General features: G+C 40.4%; 1 protein-coding gene across 1 annotated transcript in view; it reads right to left on the minus strand.

The window, feature by feature from the left end:
- Window positions 1–2,108: 2,108 nt before the first annotated feature.
- Window positions 2,109–25,470, minus strand: part of opn8c (opsin 8, group member c) — a gene marked incomplete at both ends in the record, with an annotated part of 172,008 nt that continues 148,646 nt past the window's right edge. Inside the window, one exon of the mRNA XM_081377961.1 lies at window positions 2,109–2,570. Coding sequence (XP_081234087.1) covers window positions 2,109–2,570 — 462 coding nt within the window. The remainder of the gene's footprint in view (window positions 2,571–25,470) is intronic.

Here is a 25,470-nt window from a genome sequence, read left to right on the forward strand (position 1 = left end):
TGGGGATGTTTTTCATGGTTTGGGCTAGGCCCAGTATTGTAGTGGTGTCTGGAGAAGTGGCTATAATCTAACAGGTAAACCTCTAACTCTGGAGCAACAAAGTTACAAGTTATTTTTCTCTCCATGATGCAGGATTCTAAATTAAGAAAAATAATATTAGCTTCCTAGATAGCTTACCAAGCTCTCATGTATACTCATTCATGCTCAAATCACATTCAATTTAATCAACTTACAGACCTGGTTATCTTTCGTAATCACTGACTGGAAAAGTAGGTTGTTATGCTAGCTTTGAATAACTAGTCTAGCTGCTAGGTCTGCTATGGAAGCTTGTTTCCGCCACAAAATAAAACATTTTAAAAGAAAATTGCGACTTTTTATCTCACAATTGCGAGTTTACATCTCGCAATTCTGACTTTATTTCTCAGAATTGCGAGATATAGTCAGAATTGCGTGAAATAAAGTCGCAATTGCGTGTTATAAAGTCAGAATTGCGAGATATAAAGTAAGAATTGCGTGAAATAAAGTCGCAATTGCGTGTTATAAAGTCAGAATTGCGAGATATAAAGTCAGAATTGCGTGAAATAAAGTCGCAATTGCGTCTTATAAAGTAAGAATTCCGACTTTTTTCTCGTAATTGCGACTTTAGGCTATATCACGCAATTCTGACTTTATAACACATAATTGCGAGTTTATATCTCGCAATTCTGACATCGTTTTTTAGAATTGTGAGATATAAACTAACAATTGTGATATATAAAGTCCAATTCTAAGGAAAAAAAGTATATTTTTTATTTTTTTACCTCAGAATAGTTTATATCTCACAATTCTGACTTTATAACACGCAATTGCGACTTTATATCATGCAATTCTGACTTTATATCTCCCAATTGCGTATTATAAAGTCAGAATTGTGAGATATAAACTGAAAAAAAGTCAGAATTTCAAGTATATTTCTCGCAATTGCGGGTTTATATCTCATAATTCTGACTTTATAACACGCAATTGCGACTTTATATCACGCAATTTTGACTTAATAACACACAATTGCAACTTTATATCACGCAATTCTGACTTTATAACCTGCAATTCTGACTTTATATCACGTAATTCTGAGATAAAAAGTCAGAATTGTAAGATGTAAACTCGCAATTGTGAGAAAAAAAGTCAGAATTGTGAGATTAAAAAGTCGCAATTACCTTTTTTATTTTTCACTCTGTGGCGGAAACAAGCTTCCATAGTCTGCTGTTAGCTGGCAGATCATTTGGCTTCATACACATAACGTTACAGATAGCAAGAAACGTTGACAAACGTACTCTTCTAATCATTACACTGGGTATCTAGTTAATGCAACTTTTGATATAGGAACTCGAACTCCTAATATTTTACTATAAGCAATTATGGAGACATTAATATGATCGAAGCACTTACAGGATTTTCATTCAGGATTTCACTCTTTGTTTCGTTTTGCCGCGTTCAGCTACAGCACGTATCTGCGGGAGCACCACAACAACAATCTGTGACGCTGTATAGGAACTCACTCGGCTAATTATAGCTGCCCTGATTGCTGCCTCGCGCTAGGAAATAAATGAATTACTGTTATAAATATAAAACGTCACTAAAGACCTAGAATTTTCACAATCATTTTTAATGTTAAAATACATTTGTCGGGGACCCCCCAAAATCCAAAAATAAATTCTTATGGGGGGTCCCTAATGACTTATGGAGGGTCCGGGACCCCCCCAGACCCCCTTCATTTCGAACCCTGTATATATATATAAAAAGAAAAAAATGAGTAAAATTAAGCAATTAATGTAGGACAACAAATATCAATATTACTTACATATGCCATACGTAAAACAGATTTTGCAACATTAATAATTATACCAGTACAACATTACGGTTTGTTCAAACAATACATAAACAGCAATAAAATACAGTATGTAATGTATACATGTGGCAGGATCATACTTTGGCAATCACATTCATTAGCACATAAAGGTCTTTCGTGGTCTTGAAATTACCGTTTTTAAGATAACTTAGATACTCAATGCACAGTAAGCTGTGTATTGCAAAATATAAAGGTTCAGAGAAATGAAACACTTTAAATCTTAGGTTGAGGTTGGTAAGAACTGACAATCAACCCTCTGCTCACCATTGGTTTGTGTCAGTTGTATGTTAGAGACCCAGCAGACAACGTGACTATATAGACCTGTGTTTTTTTCACTCTTGTCTTTATGTAGGATAGGACCTCTTCCAACATGGTCCACAACCTGCTCCTGTAGTTGGATCTGCATGGGATGAACACCATCGCCTGTGTACACTCCAACACGGTTGTGGGCAAGTCTAGGGAACATAGAGAATAGAAGGCTTCGCAGCTCCTGTCGAAAAGCTTTGTTGAAGTAAAAGTAAATAAAGGGGTTGTAGATATGGGAACTTTTAGCAAAAAGCGCAGGAAAGACGAATCCTTCTGGTGCCATATACCATGCGTCTTTGTGGAAGATAAACAGGAAGGAAACAGTGGCGTAGGGAGCCCAGGCAAGGACAAAGCCCAAGCTTATGCAGAAAAACATCTGTTGAATACAAAGAAAAAAAAGTTTAACAACAACAACAACAAAATTGATCTGCAGTGAAAAGCATTTATTAGGGCATTTCAAGGCCCAGTATTATGGCAGACCCCTTTCTGACTGCAATAGTGGAGAAAGGTTTGCTACATTGGATCTCAGTGGACTAACACAAACAAATGTCCAATGCCATCAGATAAGGATGCTAGTGTCAGGGTCATGTTTGACTTTATTGTGTTTTGATTCATGTGCCTGTGTTTCCTTTCAGTTTAGTCCCTGTCCCCTTAGTTACTGATTCCTCCTGATAAGTTCCAGTATACTGATATATTTGCAATGCAATTGCACTTCTGATATATACTCCCAGTTTGGTTCTGTTTGCTGTTGGTTATCATAATTAATAGTGTGTGGTTGGTGTTGCTCTTTTCTCCTGAGATACTCTAAGTGGATACCTTTCGTTTATTTATTTTCTGAGTAATTTGTATTTGGATTATAAAAATACTTTGTGAAAGCTTGGACAACTGCCAGACACCTCATAGAAAACAAAAAGACTTCTAGTTCCAAGCCCGCAAAGGACTTCTCAATAGTCGCCCTTCTGGGTGATCATGGTTTCATCAAGTGCAACATGTTCTTGGAACAACATTCCAGTCAACCAATCAGATTTGAGGGACAAGTTTACAGTTTATGTCAAGTTTAGGCTTATAACCAGGGTTAGGTGCTTCTACATCAGTGTTATTCACCTATCATTTTCCTCTGATTGTCACAATTCACACACAAAGGAACAGGAAAAGGAAAGATCCAAGTGCAGTAAAGATTTATTAGTGTAAATCCAAAATCGTAGTCTTCCAGACAGAGGTCAAAATCCAAATAATCAATCCAAGAAACAACACAAACAGGAAATACAGGGAACGGAAGTGGCCTGATATAAGACAAGGAATCCTTGACAAACACTAGACTGGCAGGGTATATACAACAAGAACTAACAATGAATAACAGAGAACAGCTGGGTACAATGATGACGAGGAACAGCTGAGTGCAATGAACAGTGATTGGTACAGACAAGGATTGTGGGGAATGCAGTTCATGAACAGGATGACACCGTGGAGACGAGGACCTCTAGTGGACACCAGTGATACACAAACAGACACTGTGACATAACCCCCCCTCAACGGAGAGGCTACCAGACGCTCCAAGACGTGACAACAGACAAAACAAGAGTCCAGGCGGGAGGTGGAATGGTGGAGGATCAGGGGGAGGGATGGAGGGTCAGGTCCATGAAGGGGAACAAGGACAAGGGTTGACGGCTTAGCCGACGGCCAGGGAAAAACAGACGACTGTTCGGGCGGCCAGGGCGGAGACGACCCTTCAGGCAGCCAGGGCAGAGCAGACAGTCCATTAGGTGGCGAGGGCGGAGACGACCCTTCAGGTGGCCATGGTGGAGACGACTTCTCGGGCGGCCACGGCGGATACTTCCACTCAGGCGGCCAGGGCGGAGCAGCCAGGGCGGAGCAGACAGTCCATCGGGCGGCCAGGACGGAGACGACACTTCAGGCGGCCATGGTGGAGACGACCCCTCGGGCGGCCATGGTGGAGACAACCCCTCGGGCGGCCATGGCACATGGCACAGAACAGGAACAGGCACCCGCTCAGGAACAGGCACCGGCTCAGGAACCGACACAGACCCCGACACCGGCTCAGGAACAGATGCAGACACCGGCTCAGGCACAGGAACAGACACCGGCTCAGGCACAGGAACAGGCACTGGCTCAGGCACAGACACAGGCACCGGCTCAGGCACAGACACAGGCACCGGCTCAGGCACAGACACCAGCCCAGGAACAGACACAGGCTCAGGAACAGACACCGGCTCAGGAACAGACACCGGCTCGGCGGCGGCCATCTTGTCCGGGACACAGGCTCGGCGGCGGCCATCTTGTCCGGAGACACAGGCTCGGCGGCCATCTTGTCCGGGGGACCACCGGAGCAGGAACCACCGGAACCGGCGGTGAAGGACGCTCGGGGCTGAACCTCACCGGCCCATGGTCAGAGAATGACCGAACTGGAGAATGCTGTCGTGCTCACCTCTAGTATCTCCTCCCCTACGTCCTCCACGAGTTCCCCTAAACTTGACCAGACGGGTTCCCCTAAAAGTCTCTCTGTCCCAGGTGGAAGGCTGCTCAGGGGACTTGACCGCCATGGCCTCCTCCGTCTGGCGTGCCCATAACGCCAGACACTGAAAGATGTTCATTCGAGGGGGAACTTCTTCAACTCTTGAACTCCGCCTGATCTCTGCCTTACGGTGGCCCAGTAGTGCACAACACAACGAAATGTAAAAAGCAAACATAAGTTCACAACACAACGAAATTAAGCCACAACACAACGGAAAATCCACAACACAACGAAATAAAGCCACAACACAACGGAAATAAGCCACAACACAACGAAATAAAGCCACAACACAACGGAAATAAGCCACAACACAACGGAAAATCCACAACACAACGGAAATAAGCCACAACACAACGGAAAATCTACAACACAACGAAATAAAGCCACAACACAACGGAAATGCTCCCGACCACTAGAGGGCTCTCGGAGCCCAGTTAAGTTAGTTTTCCAAGCCATTGTTCTATAGAGTCAGCAGTCTTAATATATCAATACCACGATTAGTTTTAACAGTGTATATCAACATAAAATATTACTTAAAAATAACCTACATGAATTATAGCTGCGTATTTGATTTATACTCGAGAATGCTTGGACGCGCTACGACAGCGCAGGGCACGTCTGGCAATTCCACCAAGTGGTTAAAACGTATAATTTATTATAATATGATTTGATAAATAAAAATAAAAACCATTTGGTGAAATAGGAAGGAATTGGCACAATTCCACCTATAATAAGTCAGTCTGGTCACTAACATGATAAAAGAAAAAAAAACTATTACAGAAATTTCCTAAAAAAAATAATTGTTAATTACTGTAAATACATGAAGGGTATTGGAAAAAAGTCATTATTAAGTCATTATAAAAGTCATATTATGTCAGTCTACTATCAAATACAATCAAGCTTTGGATTTTGAACATGTCTGTTTTTGAATGTTAAAAGTAATTTTAATTAAAACAAATGATACGTTTTAACAACTTGGATGAATTGGCAGACGTTCCCTGAGGGATCATGCGCTGTGGTAGCGCGTCAAAGCATTCTAGAGTATAAATATGCAGCTATAATACACGTAGGTGATTTTGAATTAATAAATGTCGATAAACAATGGTTAGCTACATACTGTTAAAACTAATCGTGGTGTTGATATATTTTTATAGACTGCTGACTCTCTAATGAACAATGGCTTGGAAAACTAACTTTACTGGGCTCCGAGAGCCCTCTAGTGGTCGGGAGCATTTCCGTTGTGTTGTGGCTTTATTTCGTTGTGTTGTGGATTTTCCGTTGTGTTGTGGCTTATTTCCGTTGTGTTGTGGCTTTATTTCGTTGTGTTGTGGATTTTCCGTTGTGTTGTGGCTTGTTTCCGTTGTGTTGTGGCTTTATTTCGTTGTGTTGTGGATTTTCCGTTGTGTTGTGGCTTGTTTCCGTTGTGTTGTGAACTTATGTTTGCTTTTTACATTTCGTTGTGTTGTGCACTACTGGGCCACCGTACTGTCTCCTCTCTGATCTCGTAGTTGAGGAAAACCCGCGAACATCCATACTGCTGGATCTTGAAGTTGACGGATTCCTTCTGTCACGATTCACACACAAAGGAATGGAAAAAGGAAAGATCCAAGTGCAGTAAAGATTTATCAGATCATTCTGATTCAGCTGCCAACTGAGAATTCTCAACAACTGAGAAATTGATATTCCTTGAGTATGGCGCTTTAGACCACTCGGCAATCCTGACACCTGCAAGTCACTTTCATATCACTGTCCATGGTTAAATACATACAAGAAATAATATAAGAATTATTGCCTTTACATTAAATCAGGTTCTCATTACAAAAGCTTTTTGTCAGAAGTGGGATTTGAACCCACGCCTCCATTCGGAGACCAGAATTCTCAACAACTGAGAAGGTTGATATTCCTTGAGTCTGGCGCCTTAGACCACTCAGCCATCCTGACACCTGCAAGTCACTTTCATATCACTGTCCATGGTGTAAAAATTTCAAAAAATAAAATAAGATTTATTGCCTTTACATCAATTCAAGTACTCATTACAAAAGCTCTTTGTCAGAAGTGGGATTTGAACCCACGCCTCCATTTGGAGACCAGAATACTCAACAACTGAGAAGGTTGATATTCCTTGAGTCTGGCGCCTTAGACCACTTCGCCATCCTGACACCTGCAAGTCACTTTCATATCACTGTCCATGGTGTAAAAATTAAAAAAAAATAAAATAAGATTTATTGCCTTTACATCAATTCAAGTACTCATTATAAAAGCTCTTTGTCAGAAGTGGGATTTGAACCCACGCCTCCATTTGGAGACCAGAATTCTCAACAACTGAGAAGGTTGATATTCCTTGAGTTTGGTGCCTTAGACCAGTGGTTCCCAAACCTGTCCTGCCGGCACCCCAACACTGCACATTTTCTTTGTCTCCCTAATCAAACACACCTGATTCAACTCATCAGCTCATTATCACATGGGTTAATGAGCTGATGAGTTGAATCAGGTGTGTTTGATTAGGGAGACAAAGAAAATGTGCAGTGTTGGGGTGCCGGCAGGACAGGTTTGGGAACCACTGCCTTAGACCACTTGGCCATCCTGACACCAGCAGGGCACTTTCATATCACTGTCCATAGTTAAATACATCCAAAAATATTATGAGATTTATTGTCTTTACATTAATTCAGGTTCTCATTACAAAAGCTCTTTGTGAGAAGTGGGATTTGAACCCACGCCTCCATTCGGAGACCAGAATTCTCAACAACTGAGAAGGTTGATATTCCTTGAGTCTGGCGCCTTAGACGACTCAGCCATCCTGACACCTGCAAGTCACTTTCATATCACTGTCCATGGTGTAAAAAATTCAAAAAATATTATAAGATTTATTGTCTATACATTAATTCAGGTTCTCATTACATAAACTTTTTGTCAGAAGTGGGATTTGAACCCACGCCTCCATTCGGAGACCAGAATTCTCAACAATTGAGAAGGTTGATATTCCTTGAGTCTGGCGCCTTAGACCACTTGGCCGTCCTGACACCTGCAAGTCACTTTCATATCACTGTCCATGGTGTAAAAATTTCAAAAAATAAAGTAAGATTTATTGCCTTTACATCAATTCAAGTACTCATTATAAAAGCTCTTTGTCAGAAGTGGGATTTGAACCCACGCCTCCATTCGGAGACCAGTATTCTCAACAACTGAGAAGGTTGATATTCCTTGAGTCTGGCGCCTTAGACCACTGGGCCATCCTGACACCTGCAAGTCACTTTCATATCACTGTCCATGGTGTAAAAAATTCAAAAAATAAAATAATATTTATTGCCTTTACAACAATTCAAGTACTCATTACAAAAGCTCTTTGTGAGAAGTGGGATTTGAACCCACGCCTCCATTTGGAGACCAGAATACTCAACAACTGAGAAGGTTGATATTCCTTGAGTCTTGTGCCTTAGACCACTTGGCCATCCTGACACCTGCAAGTCACTTTCATATCACTGTCCATGGTGTAAAAATTTCAAAAAATAAAATAAGATTTATTGCCTTTACATCAATTCAAGTACTCATTATAAAAGCTCTTTGTCAGAAGTGGGATTTGAACCCACGCCTCCATTTGGAGACCAGAATTCTCAACTGAGAAGGTTGATAATCCTTGAGTCTGGTGCCTTAGACCACTTGGCCATCCTGACACCAGCAGGTCACTTTCATATCACTGTCCATGGTTAAATACATCCAAAAATATTATAAGATTTATTGTCTTTACATTAATTCAGGTTCTCATTACAAAAGCTCTTTGTGAGAAGTGGGATTTGAACCCACGCCTCCATTCGGAGACCAGAATTCTCAACAACTGAGAAGGTTGATATTCCTTGAGTCTGGCGCCTTAGACCACTCGGCCATCCTGACACCTGCAAGTCACTTTCATATCACTGTCCATGGTGTAAAAAATTCAAAAAATAAAATAAGATTTATTGCCTTTACAACAATTCAAGTACTCATTACAAAAGCTCTTTGTCAGAAGTGGGATTTGAACCCACGCCTCCATTCGGAGACCAGAATTCTCAACAACTGAGAAGGTTAATACTCCTTGAGTCTGGCGCCTTAGACCACTCGGCCATCCTGACACCTGCAAGGCACTTTCATATCACTGTCCATGGTGTAAAAAATTCAAAAAATATTATAAGATTTATTGTCTATACATTAATTCAGGTTCTCATTACATAAGCTTTTTGTCAAAAGTGGGATTTGAACCCACGCCTCCATTCGGAGACCAGAATTCTCAACAACTGAGAAGGTTGATATTCCTTGAGTCTGGCGCCTTAGATCTCTCGGCCATCCTGACACCTGCAAGTCACTTTCATATCACTGTCCATGGTGTAAAAAATTCAAAAAATAAAATAAGATTTATTGCCTTTACATCAATTCAAGTACTCATTACAAAAGCTCTTTGTCAGAAGTGAGCTTTGAACCCACACCTCCTTTCGGAGACCAGAATTCTCAACAACTGAGAAAATTGATATTCCTTGAGTCTGGCGCCTTAGACCACTTGGCCCTCCTGACACCTGCAAGTCACTTTCATATCACTGTCCATGGTGTAAAAATTTCAAAAAATAAAATAAGATTTATTGCCTTTACATCAATTCAAGTACTCATTATAAAAGCTCTTTGTCAGAAGTGGGATTTGAACCCACGCCTCCATTCGGAGACCAGAATTCTCAACAACTGAGAAGGTTGATACTCCTTGAGTCTGGCGCCTTAGACCACTCGGCCATCCTGACACCTGCAAGGCGCCTTCATATCACTGTCAATGGTGTAAAAAATTCAAAAAATAAAATAAGATTTATTGCCTTTACAACAATTCAAGTACTCATTACAAAAGCTCTTTGTCAGAAGTGGGATTTGAACCCACACCTCCATTCGGAGACCAGAATTCTCAACAACTGAGAAGGTTGATATTCCTTGAGTCTGGCGCCTTAGACCACTTGGCCATCCTGACACCTGCAAGTCACTTTCATATCACTGTCCATGGTGTAAAAATTTCAAAAAATAAAATAAGATTTATTGCCTTTACATCAATTCAAGTACTCATTATAAAAGCTCTTTGTCAGAAGTGGGATTTGAACCCACACCTCCATTCGGAGACCAGAATTCTCAACAACTGAGAAGGTTGATATTCCTTGAGTCCGGCGCCTTAGACCGCTCAGCCATCCGGACACCTGCAAGTCACTTTCATATCACTGTCCATGGTTAAATACATTCAAAAATATTATAAGATTTATTGTCTTTACATTAATTCAGGTTCTCATTACAAAAGCACTTTGTCAGAAGTGGGATTTGAACCCACGCCTCCATTCGGAGACCAGAATTCTCAACAATTGAGAAGGTTGATATTTCTTGAGTCTGGCGCCTTAGACCACTTGGCCGTCCTGACACCTGCAAGTCACTTTCATATCACTGTCCATGGTGTAAAAATTTCAAAAAATAAAGTAAGATTTATTGCCTTTACATCAATTCAAGTACTCATTATAAAAGCTCTTTGTCAGAAGTGGGATTTGAACCCACGCCTCCATTCGGAGACCAGTATTCTCAACAACTGAGAAGGTTGATATTCCTTGAGTCTGGCGCCTTAGACCACTCGGCCATCCTGACACCTGCAAGTCACTTTCATATCACTGTCCATGGTTTAAAAAATTCAAAAAATAAAATAATATTTATTGCCTTTACAACAATTCAAGTACTCATTACAAAAGCTCTTTGTGAGAAGTGGGATTTGAACCCACGCCTCCATTTGGAGACCAGAATACTCAACAACTGAGAAGGTTGATATTCCTTGAGTCTTGCGCCTTAGACCACTTGGCCATCCTGACACCTGCAAGTCACTTTCATATCACTGTCCATGGTGTAAAAATTTCAAAAAATAAAATAAGATTTATTGCCTTTACATCAATTCAAGTACTCATTATAAAAGCTCTTTGTCAGAAGTGGGATTTGAACCCACGCCTCCATTTGGAGACCAGAATTCTCAACTGAGAAGGTTGATATTCCTTGAGTCTGGTGCCTTAGACCACTTGGCCATCCTGACACCAGCAGGTCACTTTCATATCACTGTCCATGGTTAAATACATCCAAAAATATTATAAGATTTATTGTCTTTACATTAATTCAGGTTCTCATTACAAAAGCACTTTGTCAGAAGTGGGATTTGAACCCACGCCTCCATTCAGAGACCAGAATTCTCAACAACTGAGAAGGTTGATATTCCTTGAGTCTGGTGCCTTAGACCACTCTGCCATCCTGACCCCTGCAAGTCACTTTCATATCATTGTCCATGGTGTAAAAAATAAAAAAATAAAATAAGATTTATTGCCTTTACATCAATTCAAGTACTCATTACAAAAGCTCTTTGTCAGAAGTGAGCTTTGAACCCACACCTCCTTTCGGAGACCAGAATTCTCAACAACTGAGAAGGTTCATATTCCTTGAGTCTGGCGCCTTAGACCACTTGGCCATCCTGACACCTGCAAGTCACTTTCATATCACTGTCCATGGTGTAAAAATTTCAAAAAATAAAATAAGATTTATTGCCTTTACATCAATTCAAGAACTCATTATAAAAGCTCTTTGTCAGAAGTGGGATTTGAACCCACGCCTCCATTCGGAGACCAGAATTCTCAACAACTGAGAAGTTTGATATTCCTTGAGTCTGGCGCCTTAGACCACTCGGCCATCCTGACACCTGCAAATCACTTTCATATCACTGTCCATGGTTAAATACATCCAAAAATATTATAAGATTTATTGTCTATACATTAATTCAGGTTCTCATTACAAAAGCTCTTTGTCAGAACTGGGATTTGAACGCACGCCTCCATTCGGAGACCAGAAGTCTCAACAACTGAGAAGGTTGATATTCCTTGAGTCTGGTGCCTTAGACCACTCAGCCATCCGGACACCTGCAAGTCACTTTCATATCACTGTCCATGGTTAAATACATCCAAAAATATTATAAGATTTATTGTCTTTACATTAATTCAGGTTCTCATTACAAAAACACTTTGTCAGAAGTGGGATTTGAACCCACGCCTCCATTCAGAGACCAGAATTCTCAACAACTGAGAAGGTTGATATTCCTTGAGTCTGGTGCCTTAGACCACTCGGCCATCCTGACCCCTGCAAGTCACTTTCATATCACTGTCCATGGTTAAATACATCCAAAAATATTATAAGATTTATTGCCTTTACATCAATTCAAGTACTCATTACAAAAGCTCTTTGTCAGAAGTGAGCTTTGAACCCACACCTCCTTTCGGAGACCAGAATTCTCAACAACTGAGAAGGTTGATATTCCTTGAGTCTGGCGCCATAGACCACTTGGCCATCCTGACACCTGCAAGTCACTTTCATATCACTGTCCATGGTTAAATACATCCAAAAATAGTATAAGATTTATTGCCTATACATTAATTCAGGTTCTCATTACAAAAGCACTTTGTCAGAAGTGGGATTTGAACCCTCGCCTCCATTCAGAGACCAGAATTCTCAACAACTGAGAAGGTTGATATTCCTTGAGTCTGGTGCCTTAGACCACTCGGCCATCCTAACCCAAGTAACTTTCATATCATTGTCCATGGTGTAAAAAATAAAAAAATAAAATAAGATTTATTGCCTTTACATCAATTCAAGTACTCATTACAAAAGCTCTTTGTCAGAAGTGAGCTTTGAACCCACACCTCCTTTCGGAGACCAGAATTCTCAACAACTGAGAAGGTTGATATTCCTTGAGTCTGGCGCCTTAGACCACTTGGCCATCCTGACACCTGCAAGTCACTTTCATATCACTGTCCATGGTGTAAAAATTTCAAAAAATAAAATAAGATTTATTGCCTTTACATCAATTCAAGAACTCATTATAAAAGCTCTTTGTCAGAAGTGGGATTTGAACCCACGCCTCCATTCGGAGACCAGAATTCTCAACAACTGAAAAGGTTGATATTCCTTGAGTCTGGCGCCTTAGACCACTCGGCCATCCTGACACCTGCAAGTCACTTTCATATCACTGTCCATGGTTAAATACATCCAAAAATAGTATAAGATTTATTGCCTATACATTAATTCAGGTTCTCATTACAAAAGCTCTTTGTCAGAAGTGGGATTTGAACCCACGCCTCCATTCGGAGAACAGAATTCTCAACAACTGAGAAGGTTGATACTCCTTGAGTCTGGCGCCTTAGACCACTCGGCCATCCTGACACCTGCAAGGCGCCTTCATATCACTGTCCATGGTGTAAAAAATTCAAAAAATAAAATAAGATTTATTGCCTTTACAACAATTCAAGTACTCATTACAAAAGCTCTTTGTCAGAAGTGGGATTTGAACCCACGCCTCCATTCGGAGACCAGAATTCTCAACAACTGAGAAGGTTGATATTCCTTGAGTCTGGCGCCTTAGACCACTCAGCCATCCGGACACCTGCAAGTCACTTTCATATCACTGTCCATGGTTAAATACATCCAAAAATATTATAAGATTTATTGTATTTACATTAATTCATGTTCTCATTACAAAAGCACTTTGTCAGAAGTGGGATTTGAACCCACGCCTCCATTCAGAGACCAGAATTCTCAACAACTGAGAAGGTTGATATTCCTTGAGTCTGGTGCCTTAGACCACTCGGCCATCCTGACCCCTGCAAGTCACTTTCATATCATTGTCCATGGTGTAAAAAATAAAAAAATAAAATAAGATTTATTGCCTTTACAACAATTCAAGTACTCATTACAAAAGCTCTTTGTCAGAAGTGGGATTTGAACCCACGCCTCCATTCGGAGACCAGAGTTCTCAACAACTGAGAAGGTTAATACTCCTTGAGTCTGGCGCCTTAGACCACTCGGCCATCCTGACACCTGCAAGGCACTTTCATATCACTGTCCATGGTGTAAAAAATTCAAAAAATATTATAAGATTCATTGTCTATACATTAATTCAGGTTCTCATTACATAAGCTTTTTGTCAGAAGTGGGATTTGAACCCACGCCTCCATTCGGAGACCAGAATTCTCAACAACTGAGAAGGTTGATATTCCTTGAGTCTGGCGCCTTAGATCTCTCGGCCATCCTGACACCTGCAAGTCACTTTCATATCACTGTCCATGGTGTAAAAAATTCAAAAAATAAAATAAGATTTATTGCCTTTACATCAATTCAAGTACTCATTACAAAAGCTCTTTGTCAGAAGTGAGCTTTGAACCCACACCTCCTTTCGGAGACCAGAATTCTCAACAACTGAGAAAATTGATATTCCTTGAGTCTGGCGCCTTAGACCACTTGGCCCTCCTGACACCTGCAAGTCACTTTCATATCACTGTCCATGGTGTAAAAATTTCAAAAAATAAAATAAGATTTATTGCCTTTACATCAATTCAAGTACTCATTATAAAAGCTCTTTGTCAGAAGTGGGATTTGAACCCACGCCTCCATTCGGAGACCAGAATTCTCAACAAATGAGAAGGTTGATACTCCTTGAGTCTGGCGCCTTAGACCACTCGGCCATCCTGACACCTGCAAGGCGCCTTCATATCACTGTCCATGGTGTAAAAAATTCAAAAAATAAAATAAGATTTATTGCCTTTACATCAATTCAAGTACTCATTACAAAAGCTCTTTGTCAGAAGTGAGCTTTGAACCCACACCTCCTTTCGGAGACCAGAATTCTCAACAACTGAGAAAATTGATATTCCTTGAGTCTGGCGCCTTAGACCACTTGGCCCTCCTGACACCTGCAAGTCACTTTCATATCACTGTCCATGGTGTAAAAATTTCAAAAAATAAAATAAGATTTATTGCCTTTACATCAATTCAAGTACTCATTATAAAAGCTCTTTGTCAGAAGTGGGATTTGAACCCACGCCTCCATTCGGAGACCAGAATTCTCAACAACTGAGAAGGTTGATACTCCTTGAGTCTGGCGCCTTAGACCACTCGGCCATCCTGACACCTGCAAGGCGCCTTCATATCACTGTCAATGGTGTAAAAAATTCAAAAAATAAAATAAGATTTATTGCCTTTACAACAATTCAAGTACTCATTACAAAAGCTCTTTGTCAGAAGTGGGATTTGAACCCACACCTCCATTCGGAGACCGGAATTCTCAACAACTGAGAAGGTTGATATTCCTTGAGTCTGGCGCCTTAGACCACTTGGCCATCCTGACACCTGCAAGTCACTTTCATATCACTGTCCATGGTGTAAAAATTTCAAAAAATAAAATAAGATTTATTGCCTTTACATCAATTCAAGTACTCATTATAAAAGCTCTTTGTCAGAAGTGGGATTTGAACCCACACCTCCATTCGGAGACCAGAATTCTCAACAATTGAGAAGGTTGATATTCCTTGAGTCCGGCGCCTTAGACCGCTCAGCCATCCGGACACCTGCAAGTCACTTTCATATCACTGTCCATGGTTAAATACATTCAAAAATATTATAAGATTTATTGTCTTTACATTAATTCAGGTTCTCATTACAAAAGCACTTTGTCAGAAGTGGGATTTGAACCCACGCCTCCATTCGGAGACCAGAATTCTCAACAATTGAGAAGGTTGATATTCCTTGAGTCTGGCGCCTTAGACCACTTGGCCGTCCTGACACCTGCAAGTCACTTTCATATCACTGTCCATGGTGTAAAAATTTCAAAAAATAAAGTAAGATTTATTGCCTTTACATCAATTCAAGTACTCATTATAAAAGCTCTTTGTCAGAAGTGGGATTTGAACCCACGCCTCCATTCGGAGACCAGTATTCTCAACAACTGAGAAGGTTGATATTCCTTGAGTCTGGCGCCTTAGACCACTCGGCCATCCTGACACCTGCAAGTCACTTTCATATCACTGTCCATGGTGTAAAAAATTCAAAAAATAAAATAATATTTATTGCCTTTACAACAATTCAAGTACTCATTACAAAAGCTCTTTGTGAGAAGTGGGATTTGAACCCACGCCTCCATTTGGAGACCAGAATACTCAACAACTGAGAAGGTTGATATTCCTTGAGTCTTGCGCCTTAGACCACTTGGCCATCCTGACACCTGCAAGTCACTTTCATATCACTGTCCATGGTGTAAAAATTTCAAAAAATAAAATAAGATTTATTGCCTTTACATCAATTCAAGTACTCATTATAAAAGCTCTTTGTCAGAAGTGGGATTTGAACCCACGCCTCCATTTGGAGACCAGAATTCTCAACTGAGAAGGTTGATATTCCTTGAGTCTGGTGCCTTAGACCACTTGGCCATCCTGACACCAGCAGATCACTTTCATATCACTGTCCATGGTGTAAAAAATAAAAAAATAAAATAAGATTTATTGCCTTTACATCAATTCAAGTACTCATTACAAAAGCTCTTTGTCAGAAGTGAGCTTTGAACCCACACCTCCTTTCGGAGACCAGAATTCTCAACAACTGAGAAGGTTGATATTCCTTGAGTCTGGCGCCTTAGACCACTTGGCCATCCTGACACCTGCAAGTCACTTTCATATCACTGTCCATGGTGTAAAAATTTCAAAAAATAAAATAAGATTTATTGCCTTTACATCAATTCAAGAACTCATTATAAAAGCTCTTTGTCAGAAGTGGGATTTGAACCCACGCCTCCATTCGGAGACTAGAATTCTCAACAACTGAGAAGGTTGATATTCCTTGAGTCTGGCGCCTTAGACCACTCGGCCATCCTGACACCTGCAAGTCACTTTCATATCACTGTCCATGGTTAAATACATCCAAAAATAGTATAAGATTTATTGCCTATACATTAATTCAGGTTCTCATTACAAAAGCTCTTTGTCAGAAGTGGGATTTGAACCCACGCCTCCATTCGGAGAACAGAATTCTCAACAACTGAGAAGGTTGATACTCCTTGAGTCTGGCGCCTTAGACCACTCGGCCATCCTGACACCTGCAAGGCGCCTTCATATCACTGTCCATGGTGTAAAAAATTCAAAAAATAAAATAAGATTTATTGCCTTTACAACAATTCAAGTACTCATTACAAAAGCTCTTTGTCAGAAGTGGGATTTGAACCCACGCCTCCATTCGGAGTCCAGAATTCTCAACAACTGAGAAGGTTGATATTCCTTGAGTCTGGCGCCTTAGACCTCTCGGCCATCCTGACACCTGCAAGTCACTTTCATATCACTGTCCATGGTGTAAAAAATTCAAAAAATAAAATAAGATTTATTGCCTTTACATCAATTCAAGTACTCATTACAAAAGCTCTTTGTCAGAAGTGAGCTTTGAACCCACAGCTCCTTTCGGAGACCAGAATTCTAAACAACTGAGAAGGTTGATATTCCTTGAGTCTGGCGCCTTAGACCACTTGGCCGTCCTGACACCTGCAAGTCACTTTCATATCACTGTCCATGGTGTAAAAATTTCAAAAAATAAAATAAGATTTATTGCCTTTACATCAATTCAAGTACTCATTATAAAAGCTCTTTGTCAGAAGTGGGATTTGAACCCACGCCTCCATTCGGAGACCAGAATTCTCAACAACTGAGAAGGTTGATATACCTTGAGTCTGGCGCCTTAGACCACTCGGCCATCCTGACACCTGCAAAAGTCACTTTCATATCACTGTCCATGGTGTAAAAAATTCAAAAAATAAAATAAGATTTATTGCCTTTACAACAATTCAAGTACTCATTACAAAAGCTCTTTGTCAGAAGTGGGATTTGAACCCACGCCTCCATTCGGAGACCAGAATTCTCAACAACTGAGAAGGTTGATACTCCTTGAGTCTGGCGCCTTAGACCGCTCGGCCATCCTGACACCTGCAAGGCGCCTTCATATCACTGTCCATGGTGTAAAAAATTCAAAAAATAAAATAAGATTTATTGCCTTTACAACAATTCAAGTACTCATTACAAAAGCTCTTTGTCAGAAGTGGGATTTGAACCCACACTTCCATTCGGAGACCAGAATTCTCATCAACTGAGAAGGTTGATATTCCTTGAGTCTGGCGCCTTAGACCACTTGGCCATCCTGACACCTGCAAGTCACTTTCATATCACTGTCCATGGTGTAAAAATTTCAAAAAATAAAATAAGATTTATTGCCTTTACATCAATTCAAGTACTCATTATAAAAGCTCTTTGTCAGAAGTGGGATTTGAACCCACGCCTCCATTCGGAGACCAGAATTCTCAACAACTGAGAAGGTTGATATTCCTTGAGTCTGGCGCCTTAGACCACTCAGCCATCCGGACACCTGCAAGTCACTTTCAAATCACTGTCCATGGTTAAATACATCCAAAAATATTATAAGATTTATTGTCTTTACATTAATTCAGGTTCTCATTACAAAAGCACTTTGTCAGAAGTGGGATTTGAACGCACGCCTCCATTCGGAGACCAGAAGTCTCAACAACTGAGAAGGTTGATATTCCTTGAGTCTGGCGCCTTAGACCACTCGGCCATCCTGACACCTGCAAGTCACTTTCATATCACTGTCCATGGTGTAAAAATTTCAAAAAATAAAATAAGATTTATTGCCTTTACATCAATTCAAGAACTCATTATAAAAGCTCTTTGTCAGAAGTGGGATTTGAACCCACGCCTCCATTCGGAGACCAGAATTCTCATCAACTGAGAAGGTTGATATTCCTTGAGTCTGGCGCCTTAGACCACTCGGCCATCCTGACACCTGCAAGTCACTTTCATATCACTGTCCATGGTGTAAAAATTTCAAAAAATAAAATAAGATTTATTGCCTTTACATCAATTCAAGTACTCATTATAAAAGCTCTTTGTCAGAAGTGGGATTTGAACCCACGCCTCCATTCGGAGACCAGAATTCTCAACAACTGAGAAGGTTGATATTCCTTGAGTCTGGCGCCTTAGACCACTCAGCCATCCGGACACCTGCAAGTCACTTTCAAATCACTGTCCATGGTTAAATACATCCAAAAATATTATAAGATTTATTGTCTTTACATTAATTCAGGTTCTCATTACAAAAGCACTTTGTCAGAAGTGGGTTTTGAACCCACGCCTCCATTCAGAGACCAGAATTCTCAACAACTGAGAAGGTTGATATTCCTTGAGTCTGGCGCCTTAGACCACTCGGCCATCCTGACACCTGCAAGTCACTTTCATATCACTGTCCATGGTTAAATACATCCAAAAATAGTATAAGATTTATTGCCTATACATTAATTCAGGTTCTCATTACAAAAGCTTTTTGTCAGAAGTGGGATTTGAACCCACGCCTCCATTCGGAGACCAGAATTCTCAACAACTGAGAAGGTTGATATTCCTTGAGTCTGGCGCCTTAGACCACTCGGCCATCCTGACACCTGCAAGTCACTTTCATATCACTGTCCATGGTTAAATACATCCAAAAATATTATAAGATTTATTGTCTATACATTAATTCAGGTTCTCATTACAAAAGCTCTTTGTCAGAAGTGGGATTTGAACGCACGCCTCCATTCGGAGACCAGAAGTCTCAACAACTGAGAAGGTTGATATTCCTTGAGTCTGGCGCCTTAGACCACTCGGCCATCCTGACACCTGCAAGTCACTTTCATATCACTGTCCATGGTGTAAAAAATAAAAAAATAAAATAAGATTTATTGCCTTTACATCAATTCAAGTACTCATTACAAAAGCTCTTTGTCAGAAGTGAGCTTTGAACCCACACCTCCTTTCGGAGACCAGAATTCTCAACAACTGAGAAGGTTCATATTCCTTGAGTCTGGCGCCTTAGACCACTTGGCCATCCTGACACCTGCAAGTCACTTTCATATCACTGTCCATGGTGTAAAAATTTCAAAAAATAAAATAAGATTTATTGCCTTTACATCAATTCAAGAACTCATTATAAAAGCTCTTTGTCAGAAGTGGGATTTGAACCCACGCCTCCATTCGGAGACCAGAATTCTCAACAACTGAGAAGGTTGATATTCCTTGAGTCTGGTGCCTTAGACCACTCGGCCATCCTAACCCAAGTAACTTTCATATCATTGTCCATGGTGTAAAAAATAAAAAAATAAAATAAGATTTATTGCCTTTACATCAATTCAAGTACTCATTACAAAAGCTCTTTGTCAGAAGTGAGCTTTGAACCCACACCTCCTTTCGGAGACCAGAATTCTCAACAACTGAGAAGGTTGATATTCCTTGAGTCTGGCGCCTTAGACCACTTGGCCATCCTGACACCTGCAAGTCACTTTCATATCACTGTCCATGGTGTAAAAATTTCAAAAAATAAAATAAGATTTATTGCCTTTACATCAATTCAAGAACTCATTATAAAAGCTCTTTGTCAGAAGTGGGATTTGAACCCACGCCTCCATTCGGAGACTAGAATTCTCAACAACTGAGAAGGTTGATATTCCTTGAGTCTGGCGCCTTAGACCACTCGGCCATCCTGACACCTGCAAGTCACTTTCATATCACTGTCCATGGTTAAATACATCCAAAAATAGTATAAGATTTATTGCCTATACATTAATTCAGGTTCTCATTACAAAAGCTCTTTGTCAGAAGTGGGATTTGAACCCACGCCTCCATTCGGAGAACAGAATTCTCAACAACTGAGAAGGTTGATACTCCTTGAGTCTGGCGCCTTAGACCACTCGGCCATCCTGACACCTGCAAGGCGTCTTCATATCACTGTCCATGGTGTAAAAAATTCAAAAAATAAAATAAGATTTATTGCCTTTACAACAATTCAAGTACTCATTACAAAAGCTCTTTGTCAGAAGTGGGATTTGAACCCACGCCTCCATTCGGAGTCCAGAATTCTCAACAACTGAGAAGGTTGATATTCCTTGAGTCTGGCGCCTTAGACCTCTCGGCCATCCTGACACCTGCAAGTCACTTTCATATCACTGTCCATGGTGTAAAAAATTCAAAAAATAAAATAAGATTTATTGCCTTTACATCAATTCAAGTACTCATTACAAAAGCTCTTTGTCAGAAGTGAGCTTTGAACCCACAGCTCCTTTCGGAGACCAGAATTCTAAACAACTGAGAAGGTTGATATTCCTTGAGTCTGGCGCCTTAGACCACTTGGCCGTCCTGACACCTGCAAGTCACTTTCATATCACTGTCCATGGTGTAAAAATTTCAAAAAATAAAATAAGATTTATTGCCTTTACATCAATTCAAGTACTCATTATAAAAGCTCTTTGTCAGAAGTGGGATTTGAACCCACGCCTCCATTCGGAGACCAGAATTCTCAACAACTGAGAAGGTTGATATACCTTGAGTCTGGCGCCTTGGACCACTCGGCCATCCTGACACCTGCAAAAGTCACTTTCATATCACTGTCCATGGTGTAAAAAATTCAAAAAATAAAATAAGATTTATTGCCTTTACAACAATTCAAGTTCTCATTACAAAAGCTCTTTGTCAGAAGTGAGCTTTGAACCCACACCTCCTTTCGGAGACCTGAATTCTCAACAACTGAGAAGGTTGATATACTTTGAGTCTGGCGCCTTAGACCACTCGGCCATCCTGACACCTGCAAGTCACTTTCATATCACTGTCCATGGTGTAAAAAATTCAAAAAATAAAATAAGAATTATTGCCTTTACAACAATTCAAGTACTCATTACAAAAGCTCTTTGTCAGAAGTGGGATTTGAACCCACACTTCCATTCGGAGACCAGAATTCTCATCAACTGAGAAGGTTGATATTCCTTGAGTCTGGCGCCTTAGACCACTTGGCCATCCTGACACCTGCAAGTCACTTTCATATCACTGTCCATGGTTAAATACATCCAAAAATAGTATAAGATTTATTGCCTATACATTAATTCAGGTTCTCATTACAAAAGCTTTTTGTCAGAAGTGGGATTTGAACCCACGCCTCCATTCGGAGACCAGAATTCTCAACAACTGAGAAGGTTGATATTCCTTGAGTCTGGCGCCTTAGACCACTCGGCCATCCTGACACCTGCAAGTCACTTTCATATCACTGTCCATGGTTAAATACATCCAAAAATATTATAAGATTTATTGTCTATACATTAATTCAGGTTCTCATTACAAAAGCTCTTTGTCAGAAGTGGGATTTGAACGCACGCCTCCATTCGGAGACCAGAAGTCTCAACAACTGAGAAGGTTGATATTCCTTGAGTCTGGCGCCTTAGACCACTCGGCCATCCTGACACCTGCAAGTCACTTTCATATCACTGTCCATGGTGTAAAAAATAAAAAAATAAAATAAGATTTATTGCCTTTACATCAATTCAAGTACTCATTACAAAAGCTCTTTGTCAGAAGTGAGCTTTGAACCCACACCTCCTTTCGGAGACCAGAATTCTCAACAACTGAGAAGGTTCATATTCCTTGAGTCTGGCGCCTTAGACCACTTGGCCATCCTGACACCTGCAAGTCACTTTCATATCACTGTCCATGGTGTAAAAATTTCAAAAAATAAAATAAGATTTATTGCCTTTACATCAATTCAAGAACTCATTATAAAAGCTCTTTGTCAGAAGTGGGATTTGAACCCACGCCTCCATTCGGAGACCAGAATTCTCAACAACTGAGAAGGTTGATATTCCTTGAGTCTGGTGCCTTAGACCACTCGGCCATCCTAACCCAAGTAACTTTCATATCATTGTCCATGGTGTAAAAAATAAAAAAATAAAATAAGATTTATTGCCTTTACATCAATTCAAGTACTCATTACAAAAGCTCTTTGTCAGAAGTGAGCTTTGAACCCACACCTCCTTTCGGAGACCAGAATTCTCAACAACTGAGAAGGTTGATATTCCTTGAGTCTGGCGCCTTAGACCACTTGGCCATCCTGACACCTGCAAGTCACTTTCATATCACTGTCCATGGTGTAAAAATTTCAAAAAATAAAATAAGATTTATTGCCTTTACATCAATTCAAGAACTCATTATAAAAGCTCTTTGTCAGAAGTGGGATTTGAACCCACGCCTCCATTCGGAGACTAGAATTCTCAACAACTGAGAAGGTTGATATTCCTTGAGTCTGGCGCCTTAGACCACTCGGCCATCCTGACACCTGCAAGTCACTTTCATATCACTGTCCATGGTTAAATACATCCAAAAATAGTATAAGATTTATTGCCTATACATTAATTCAGGTTCTCATTACAAAAGCTCTTTGTCAGAAGTGGGATTTGAACCCACGCCTCCATTCGGAGAACAGAATTCTCAACAACTGAGAAGGTTGATACTCCTTGAGTCTGGCGCCTTAGACCACTCGGCCATCCTGACACCTGCAAGGCGCCTTCATATCACTGTCCATGGTGTAAAAAATTCAAAAAATAAAATAAGATTTATTGCCTTTACAACAATTCAAGTACTCATTACAAAAGCTCTTTGTCAGAAGTGGGATTTGAACCCACGCCTCCATTCGGAGTCCAGAATTCTCAACAACTGAGAAGGTTGATATTCCTTGAGTCTGGCGCCTTAGACCTCTCGGCCATCCTGACACCTGCAAGTCACTTTCATATCACTGTCCATGGTGTAAAAAATTCAAAAAATAAAATAAGATTTATTGCCTTTACATCAATTCAAGTACTCATTACAAAAGCTCTTTGTCAGAAGTGAGCTTTGAACCCACAGCTCCTTTCGGAGACCAGAATTCTAAACAACTGAGAAGGTTGATATTCCTTGAGTCTGGCGCCTTAGACCACTTGGCCGTCCTGACACCTGCAAGTCACTTTCATATCACTGTCCATGGTGTAAAAATTTCAAAAAATAAAATAAGATTTATTGCCTTTACATCAATTCAAGTACTCATTATAAAAGCTCTTTGTCAGAAGTGGGATTTGAACCCACGCCTCCATTCGGAGACCAGAATTCTCAACAACTGAGAAGGTTGATATACCTTGAGTCTGGCGCCTTAGACCACTCGGCCATCCTGACACCTGCAAAAGTCACTTTCATATCACTGTCCATGGTGTAAAAAATTCAAAAAATAAAATAAGATTTATTGCCTTTACAACAATTCAAGTACTCATTACAAAAGCTCTTTGTCAGAAGTGGGATTTGAACCCACGCCTCCATTCGGAGACCAGAATTCTCAACAACTGAGAAGGTTGATACTCCTTGAGTCTGGCGCCTTAGACCACTCGGCCATCCTGACACCTGCAAGGCGCCTTCATATCACTGTCCATGGTGTAAAAAATTCAAAAAATAAAATAAGATTTATTGCCTTTACAACAATTCAAGTACTCATTACAAAAGCTCTTTGTCAGAAGTGGGATTTGAACCCACACTTCCATTCGGAGACCAGAATTTTCATCAACTGAGAAGGTTGATATTCCTTGAGTCTGGCGCCTTAGACCACTTGGCCATCCTGACACCTGCAAGTCACTTTCATATCACTGTCCATGGTGTAAAAATTTCAAAAAATAAAATAAGATTTATTGCCTTTACATCAATTCAAGTACTCATTATAAAAGCTCTTTGTCAGAAGTGGGATTTGAACCCACGCCTCCATTCGGAGACCAGAATTCTCAACAACTGAGAAGGTTGATATTCCTTGAGTCTGGCGCCTTAGACCACTCAGCCATCCGGACACCTGCAAGTCACTTTCAAATCACTGTCCATGGTTAAATACATCCAAAAATATTATAAGATTTATTGTCTTTACATTAATTCAGGTTCTCATTACAAAAGCACTTTGTCAGAAGTGGGATTTGAACGCACGCCTCCATTCGGAGACCAGAAGTCTCAACAACTGAGAAGGTTGATATTCCTTGAGTCTGGCGCCTTAGACCACTCGGCCATCCTGACACCTGCAAGTCACTTTCATATCACTGTCCATGGTGTAAAAATTTCAAAAAATAAAATAAGATTTATTGCCTTTACATCAATTCAAGAACTCATTATAAAAGCTCTTTGTCAGAAGTGGGATTTGAACCCACGCCTCCATTCGGAGACCAGAATTCTCAACAACTGAGAAGGTTGATGTTCCTTGAGTCTGGCGCCTTAAACCACTCGGCCATCCTGACACCTGCAAGTCACTTTCATATCACTGTCCATGGTTAAATACATCCAAATATATTATAAGATTTATTGTCTATACATTAATTCAGGTTCTCATTACAAAAGCTCTTTGTCAGAAGTGGGGTTTGAACGCACGCCTCCATTCGGAGACCAGAAGTCTCAACAACTGAGAAGGTTGACATTCCTTGAGTCTGGCGCCTTAGACCTCTCGGCCATCCTGACACCTGCAAGTCACTTTCATATCACTGTCCATGGTGTAAAAAATTCAAAAAATAAAATAAGATTTATTGCCTTTACATCAATTCAAGTACTCATTACAAAAGCTCTTTGTCAGAAGTGAGCTTTGAACCCACACCTCCTTTCGGAGACCAGAATTCTCAACAACTGAGAAGGTTGATATACCTTGAGTCTGGCGCCTTAGACCACTCGGCCATCCTGACACCTGCAAGGCGCCTTCATATCACTGTCCATGGTGTAAAAATTTCAAAAAATAAAATAAGATTTATTGCCTTTACATCAATTCAAGTACTCATTATAAAAGCTCTTTGTCAGAAGTGGGATTTGAACCCACGCCTCCATTCGGAGACCAGAATTCTCAACAACTGAGAAGGTTGATATTCCTTGAGTCTGGCGCCTTAGACCACTCAGCCATCCGGACACCTGCAAGTCACTTTCAAATCACTGTCCATGGTTAAATACATCCAAAAATATTATAAGATTTATTGTCTTTACATTAATTCAGGTTCTCATTACAAAAGCACTTT

This window comes from Scardinius erythrophthalmus, assembly GCF_964197995.2.
Source record: "Scardinius erythrophthalmus genome assembly, chromosome: 11".
Taxonomy (NCBI): domain Eukaryota; kingdom Metazoa; phylum Chordata; class Actinopteri; order Cypriniformes; family Leuciscidae; genus Scardinius; species Scardinius erythrophthalmus.